The sequence below is a fragment of the Acanthopagrus latus genome, chromosome 9, assembly GCF_904848185.1.
Source record: "Acanthopagrus latus isolate v.2019 chromosome 9, fAcaLat1.1, whole genome shotgun sequence".
Taxonomy (NCBI): domain Eukaryota; kingdom Metazoa; phylum Chordata; class Actinopteri; order Spariformes; family Sparidae; genus Acanthopagrus; species Acanthopagrus latus.
This window is the reverse complement of record NC_051047.1, coordinates 12,107,914-12,116,404: the sequence shown is the minus strand read 5'-3', so window position 1 is coordinate 12,116,404 and position 8,491 is coordinate 12,107,914. Positions and strand designations below refer to the sequence as shown.

The following is an 8,491-nucleotide window of genomic DNA, read 5'->3' as shown; positions in this document are numbered from 1 at the left end:
GCAGCTTTCACGTGATAATTCCTAATAGTGGCACACAGGGAACTGTTTCACATGGGGAAAAGCATATTTTGCATTCAAAATGTTGATTTATAAAGGTGCACTGTGTCCTTTTGGAGAATAAATGTAAACCAGGATAGAAAGATTTTTATTGCCGGACTTTTTTTTTATCATGACTGAATAAACGGAATAAACAAACTGAGCTTAAAGGACAACACAGCATACCGGTTTACTCATTTTCCTCTGAGAACAGCTTCTTTATTCAGTTATGGAAATGTAAACATTCGTAAGTTTGCATTATCACACCGTTCATTCTGAGTCGAGTGTCTGCCCCTCAACTACATAATGCTCCTTAAAGGAGAAAATAATCAAACCTCATGGATGTGTGTACAACTGATGCCACTGCCCACATACTGACCAATGACTTGCCATCCACGACCCCCGTCACACACACACACCCTCTCTTTCTCTCTCTCTCTTACACACACACACACACACACACAGGACATCAGTCTCCCACTTTAGTCCGCGCTCACTCGCTCTCCACGCGGTTCACTAGACAAAGCGCAGCAGTGCTCCACGCTCCTTTCGTGCGCACCGATCATTGGCCGCCCTATGTGATGCCAAGTGAGACACATCCACGGTGCAGGCGGGTAAATACAGAAGAACCGTTTGCTGTAGAAGACCGAGGCAAGTCTGAAGCGTGCAGGACGATGGATGCAGAGTCGTTATTTTACCACATTAGAGGCTCAGGCGAGAATTGACAGAAAATCCGAACCGAACTTTTTGTAACCTCAGAAACAAGATTAGATTTTAAAAAGGGAAAAAAAAGAAGAAGGAAAAAAAAAAGAGAGAAAACATGGAGCTTTGCGCGCGCAATGACACATCCCCGGAGTGCGTCGGAGCGCAGACTGACGCGCTGCAGAGCGGAGCCGCCAACGGCAGCTTGGAGACGTCAAACAGCAGCTACAGCAACATGTCCACAGTCCTCATACCTCAGCGCGTGAGGCAGAAAGGTGAGCGGGCACAGAGACAACTCCACATGTATCACCTGGAGCTGGCTTAGAAGCTGAAGCAGAGACCCCATGTGTACTGAGACAGGGTCTGTTTGCCTTTTAATTGTCAGGTTTGGTGTGGAAAGATGTTAACTTTGGCTCTCCCGTTAAAGATCCGCTGTCAGGGCTGGTTGAGGTATATTAAGCTGACACTTTCTAAAGAAGTTGAAAAATAAAAATGATGACGACACGATGCTTTCTGCTTCTAATGAGTAAAAATCAATCTGCTGTGGACAAGCTGAAATGTGATCTAAAAACAAATGATCTCACTCCAGTAAAACCCAAAATTCCGTTCATCTCAAAATCACCAAAGTAAGGTAGACTGTAAAATTTAAGTTGAACAGCTACAAAGTTTTAACAACTTAAAATTACTTGCCTGCCTTTCTTGGTTATTTTTGAGGTAAACCTTTATTCATTCTTCCTTTTAAGTAAAGTCACTTTGTCAGATTTTACAGTGAGGAAAAGTAAACTTTCATAGCTTATATCATAGGAGATTGTTTCTTTGGTGTAATGAGATATTTTAAACCAGAAATTAGACAAATAACCTATTTGATGTAGATTTTGAGTTTTTTGCAGAGTGTGGTTTTCACTCCCTTCAAATGACGACACATACAAGAACAATTTTAGTTGTAACCTTTGGCTCATATTGAAGAATACTTAGAAATGCAATTGTTTACTTTCAGCCATTGATCAAAAGTGCATACCTTTACAGTGTATGAGGGTGCTGGCACCTCTGCACACGACAGAGCAGAAGAGACTTCTGTAATTCAAAGGGTTCTATCTTGCTTTATTCGAAGGGTAAATCTATGAAATACTGTGAAAACAGGGATCAGAGAGCAGAGAGAGGAAGTGTGTCATGGTCAGAGATCAAATCCTGCCCACACAGGGGATTTATTCATTGAAAAAAAAAACAAAAAAAAAACGTCAGATGGCTTCATTTTTGGACTGCGCCGCATGGTCGTGCTTGCTGCTTCCTGCTGTGTTTGTATTGAATTACTGTTCCTATTTCAGAGTATTTCCGGGCACTTTATCCACAGTGAGGGCACAAAACATATCCGCGTGTCGTATGTTGCACAGCTTGTCAAATCCCTTGGGGGCAAATTTCAGATTTTGGGGCTATTTCAGTAAAACTGCCTTGATTCGAAGCTACAAACAGGAAAGAACATTAAAGTGCGTCATCACTCTGGCATTTCCTCTCAGTCTCAATCTCCACCTGCCTTTTTTTTTTTTTTTTTCGTTTCAATCAACACTTGCTATTTTCATCCACCTCCAGCGCTCAATGCTTGTTTGTCAGTGTTTCCATGTGTTGATGAGGTGTGTGCACGCGTGTGTGGGCTGTGTGTGTGTTAAATACACGGCAGAGATTGAGTGCCTTCTTTACGCTGCAGAGTGTTGTAGCTCAACATCATCACTGAGATTATATCCGCGCCTGAACTGTTGATACACACTGCATTTGCCCTTTCAGTCGTTCCCCCGATTACCTCAAAATCTTCTCCACCAGTGATGAGCAGTTACAGTGTGGGAATGTAACTAAACACATCTACTCAAGTACTGTGCCATTATCATTTCATTATACACTTTACTTTAACTGCACTACATGTTGGAGAGAATTCAATATGGTACTTTTGTACTAATAATAATAGCCCCCACCACTTTTGTTCCTGACATCTAATGTTATTACCGTGGTTACTTTAAAAAGTAAGATTTTACAAACCTGACAAATTAAGAATTTTGTATGTAATTTTTGCCACCAGGGGATCTGTCAATCACAACAAAAGATGTCAGTAGCATGGGATCATGAGGGTTGTAGCCCTATTACTTGGTTAATCAATGGTTAAGGCGTCTGATGAGATAAAGGTTTCATTATTAGTTTTTTTTTTTTTTTTTTACGCAAAAATGCCAAACACAGCATGATTTCAGCTTCTCGCATATGAGCATCTGTTGCTCATGTTAAAGGAACAGGTCACCCAAAAATGAAACTTCATTCATTGTACCTCCCTTGTCTGGTGGAAGCCCCTTTCATATTGAATTGAAAAGACGTTATTTACACTCTTTCTTTAAGCAGAATACTTCATTGTAGCAGCTAAGCTTAAGGCATTAGCACACACCGTCTGAAGTGGGTGCAGAAGCTTGATTGCGTTTCAAGGGTGTAGGTAACATTTCTCAAATCAGTTTGGGATCTCAGGGCTTCCGGAGATTTACGTTACACCTGACAAGCTATATGGACCCATTTTATTAGTATCCGTACTTTTCCTTCAGCAAAGCATCAATGGAGGACTTTTACTTATTGGTAAGTACAGTATTTTTATAGTAGTATTAGTACTTAAGTAAAGAATTTGAATACTTCCTCAACCACTGGTAATTTTGAGTAACCAGTCGCGTGTATGACCCAGGATACAGAGCTAAATCAGAACAAATGCAAATGACAAACCCACTGAGGACACGGCTGACAAGTACAGATCGACACCACTGTGTCTGGTGTCTGATGGCAGCAGTATAGATCAATTTGGAGCTTAATCCATTTGTGCGCTGCAAAAAAGGTGTTTCCCACACACACTGTGACGTCTACAGATTTATCACTTCTCCTCAGTTTGGTGTTTCACTGCCTTATTTCTCTCTATTTAGCATTCCCACTGTATGTTTGTCACACGACCACAGAGGAAGGGAGAACGATGTCTGACCCCGTGCAGCTGCTGTCACCATCATTACTCACTCTGTCACTCCAGAATTTGATTACTTCGTCTCCATATTTGCTCATTCTTCTCATCTCCGCTCTCTGTCCATCACCCTGACTGATTGAGTTGTGTCACCGTCAGATTCCCTCACCATGGATATCAAAGCGTGTGCCACATACTGTTTGCCGGATTTCCTCTTCGGCAAAATGATTTTCAAATCAAAACCTTCTGAAACACTGCACACACAACACAAACACTTAGGATATCGCTTTTCAACTGCAGCTTACAAAGTCTCTTAAGTCTTGAGATAGTTGTTGAAGTAGTTGAATGAATTACCAAAGCTATCATTATGTTGAATTGGATTTAGGCACACAAACAACGTGGTTTGGTTCATCATGGTCATTAAGCACTAACCGTTGTCATGCTTTAAGGTGCAGTATGTAAACATTTTAGGTGACAGCATTCGAAAAAATGTAAATTATCTAGACAATGTGAAGAAATATATGCTGCTTGTATTTCATCCAACACCTCCCTGTCCCCAGAGCTCCCAGTATGTGCTGCTAGCTGCACAGCTAAGTGAGCCAACGAGCAGTAGCTGCAGTTAGCAGCATATAGCAGTTACTCTGATGTATGCTGCTCCTCATTTTGTTTTGTGAAACCACATTTTCTTGGTATGAAACCTTTGCATTTACCGTCTTTTTGTGTAAAGGGGGACACCAAAACAACTTCTACGCATCAGTTTTATGTTAATTAGTCATTGGGAGTATTGCTCAGCCTGTGAAAACAGTTGGCTAACACCCTCTGTTTAATAAAGGAAAGCCTGCGTTAGAAGCTGGTGATGTGGAGTTTGAGTGTGACTGCTGTCTGGCAAACGTCACACACATTCTTTTATAACTCTGTCTCGGGCACATCCCTCAATTTAATGGAATTGTAGCTGGCGTAGAATGCACTGCGTGGGTTATTGAAATATCTGTAAACCATTTACATGTTTAAATATGTCAGTGCTTTGTGAGATTTACCCCACACCACCTCTGACGCAGCCACCGAACACATCACCAAACGCAGAAAAACCTTGCCCAGGGTTGGGCGGAAACGTATCGCTCAACCGGAAACACCTTTAAAAATGGTTGGATGCAGCCCAGGTATGATTTGGAGGGAAAACCCTGAAGACTCTCACACCCCTGCCGTAGATGTGATATTAGTCATAGCTGCTGTAAAGGAAGTCTGTCACACATTGTTCACAGCGGAAGGCACAGGTGAATGACTATTTATAGATGAACAAATCAGCTATCAGAGTTGTTATAGTTGGTAGGAGGCGGTGATTATGAAGGCAACAAAACAAGTGTTATCAGTCACTGCCAAGAAATCTTTTAACACAAAGCAGTTCCCTCCTCACAAAATGCATTTAGGCAGAAAAACGAAACCCTCCTCTGCTTTTCATTTCCCTCGCCTCTCCCACCAGTTTCTCTCAGCGCTCCAACTCTCCCGTTTGTGCGTATTTCACCATCCCCACTGCTCACACCCCCTCATCTCACCGCCTGTTGGCCGCTGAGGTGTTTAATACATGCCTGCGCAGCCCACCAAGCGACCAACATGTTGTTTTGTACTCCGACCACGGTGACCAAGGGCTCAACAGAAAGGTGGTTTTCGTACGGTGCCTCCATCAACTGTTGTGCTTAGCAACAGCGCTTAGATGACATTTACCGATACTTCGGTCCTACCGGAGCTGAGACGGCTTCATTTCCTGATAGGTGCAGCGACACAAGGGCCGACTGGGGAAGAATGTGACACATGCTGCATATGTATTAGACTGAGAAGAGGGGGGGGGGGGTAATTCATAGTCAATATAGTGTCGGAGGGAAACAGATGAACCCTTAAATATTCATGGCTGGGAGTATGAATCTCATCATTAATTCATGCACTATTTCAATGCATATCCGATAAAAATAGCCCCCGCCACTGCAGTTAACTTTTTTTGAAATTATTTTAATGCAACTGTAGGCAGAAAATCCCTTCGCCAGGCTTTCAAGTCCAACATGCAAACTGATGGTAACATAAGCTTTCAGACTGAAAAGTTTACACTCAACTAAACTGTGGCTTGCATGTACATAAGAGTGTCCAATAAAGCAGAAATCCCATATGAATTTTAAGTAACCAATTATGGATACGGTACATTACTGAGTTAGAATGTGAAGGTAATGCACTCTATTAAGATATAAAGGGGAGATAAATCTGCTCAAGACTCATCGTCCATTGACCTTATTAAGATTATGTTAGATCATTGTAAATAGAATACCTCTGGATGTTCCCACAAAGTCATTTTTTTCCCAAGCCTGTTCACTGTGCCACAGCTGATGGGGCACAGAACAGTACACTCTCATGAGACCAGCTCCCCACACCTGCAGTGCTACAGGCTTCACTTCTGTTAAACAGCACTTCAAATAAGTGATGGATCTCACAAACATTGCCAAACTGACACTGTTGATTTCTGTAAAGACCTCAATTTTGGAGTTGTATATAACGTTGAAACTATGGAGTGTTTTTGCGCTGTGGTTCAGAGGTGTTAGCAGTGATGATGTGGTTGCATGAGTCTGAAATAGTGGGGCAGAAAATAAAACAGAGCTGTGTGGGTTGTCCCTGTGCCAGCAGTTTGGCTTCAGCACTGGTATCACAAAGTCACAGTTTAACAACTTTGTCTGTAGATGTTGAGTTCTAGAAATCTAGGAGTCAGTCCTTCTGTGGAGTGTTTCCCACACATGAATATATTTGTGGTGGCCCGTCACAATAACAACATTGGCAGCCACAGATTGATTTTCTATTTTTGGAGCAGCATGTCGCTCACTCAAGACAGTGCACCCGCCAGTGAATAGCATGACGGTATATACTCACTGCAGTGTGGTTTTTAGTCCGCTGGTCAAACCAACAAAGACACGACCGTAACTTCCTCTGTGAAGAAGATGGCTGGCCTCATCGTCGAGATCAAGCCGCCACAAAGAGCGCCAGGCCTTGAAGCCAGTTTTTGACGTGGCCAAGCCGCATAATTAAATCGCCATGTGATGCACAAGGGACTTTTTCCCTAAAGCTAACAAGTGAAAGAGGCGGCTGTAAAATTGTAATAAAAGCCTCAAAACCAGTGGTGCGGTGCACAGAAAGTTTCCAAGTGAGACACAGCCTCTAAGCTGTGTATGTTTTATGGGGGTGGGGGCAGAAAATTGTATATTGCAATTTAAATGTTGCTATTTCATGTAGTCGGATGAACTATTAGAGCGGCCAGCATCATTTTACCAGGACTTATACATACTTGTTATCTAACCAACACTCTCTCTCTCTCTCTCTCTCTCCCTCAGTCACTCACTCACTCACACACACACACACACACACACACACACACACACACACACACACACACACACACACACACACACACACACACACACACCCACACACACACACACACACACACACCCACACACACACACACACACACACAGTCTTCTAAAAAATCTCATTAATTAATGCAACCACCCTCCCAAAAGCACAACCAGCTACTTAATGCACAGCAACAATTTGATAGCTATTTGGGCAGTTCAGTAACTATTAAGCTGCACACAGAAAAAAAAAGTGTTTTGCTCATCCTATTTGAAGAGCAAGGTCATTCTCCTGTCTCTCATGGTGGCAAAGTGATCAATGACCAGGTCATAGCCTTTAGGTCCTCCACAACTACAGAGTCAATGGATAACTTGGCCAAGTTGACCAGCCTGTCCTGTCCACATCTGACGTGTCATCCACTTGTACAGCAATGAAAGGGGACTTGCGTATTTCTTTATCAGTCTCATCCTGGATAATGTGAGCGATGCTTTCGATGATGTCATTTTGAATAGTGTTTGACATACTGCTGAAGACTGTTGACAAGCCCAAGTGCTCTGCAAGAGTGTTGTTAAACTTCACAAAAGCATGCACCAACCCCACAAAATTTCCCGTTTGCGGTGCCAGCAGCCTTATCATGCCCCCTTAATGCTTGCTCTTGGCGTGCGAGGTACAGGGCTGCAACGATGAGTCTCATGAAAATATCCCGTTTTTTCTTTACCTGCTCATTATGCTTTTTTGTGCTCAGACTTTTTCCCAAATCCAGAGCCTCATTAAATCCAGAGACATCCAAACAGCTTCAGTTTCACGGCACAGTCGATGTGATATTTTGATTTGCCGTGCCTTTCAGTTGCCCAAGACACCAGCTAGCCACTCAGCTCGGATGTAATTCTCCTCATTGAAAGTCCGAAAACCTTTCTTCCCCTCAGTACGGAGCTCTAGTTTTGGTGTTGGCTCAGTAATTAATGAAGAGAGACAAGGAGGAGACAACAGAGACACAACACAGAGGGATTATGTAAACTGTTAAAAAAGTGTTTTTATTAAATGACGGTTATATTCTTAAAAAAGTGAGGATGCCTGGCTTCCCTTGGCCTCCGCAAGAAAACGCCATTGTTCACAACCCCTGCAAAATGACTTGTTTTACTATCATAATTTGAGCCATTAGGTCTAATACAATTTGGAAAGTAGTACACGAAGTTAGCCGAAGTCTCCAGTGTGTGACTACTAGCCTAATTGTGAAATTGTTATCTATAATGTCCAGTATACAGTATTTATGTGCCATGAAAAGGGCAGGAATTGCAGCATGTTGTTCAGGACTGCAGTGCCACTTATTTAGACTGTGCGTGAAGAGAAAGAAATACACATGTTAGACTTCAGGTAAAAAATAAGCTACACCTC

At 42.5% G+C, this 8,491-nt stretch overlaps 1 protein-coding gene across 2 annotated transcripts in view; it reads left to right on the top strand.

The window, feature by feature from the left end:
• Window positions 1–254: 254 nt before the first annotated feature.
• Window positions 255–8,491, top strand: part of LOC119025793 (cholecystokinin receptor) — a 36,737-nt gene continuing 28,500 nt past the window's right edge. For both annotated transcript variants that reach the window (XR_005076918.1, XM_037109733.1), the window contains exon 1: window positions 255–1,013. Coding sequence is in view for 1 of the 2 variants with exons in the window: in XM_037109733.1 (XP_036965628.1) it covers window positions 857–1,013 (157 nt within the window). In the remaining variant the exon portion in view is untranslated. The remainder of the gene's footprint in view (window positions 1,014–8,491) is intronic.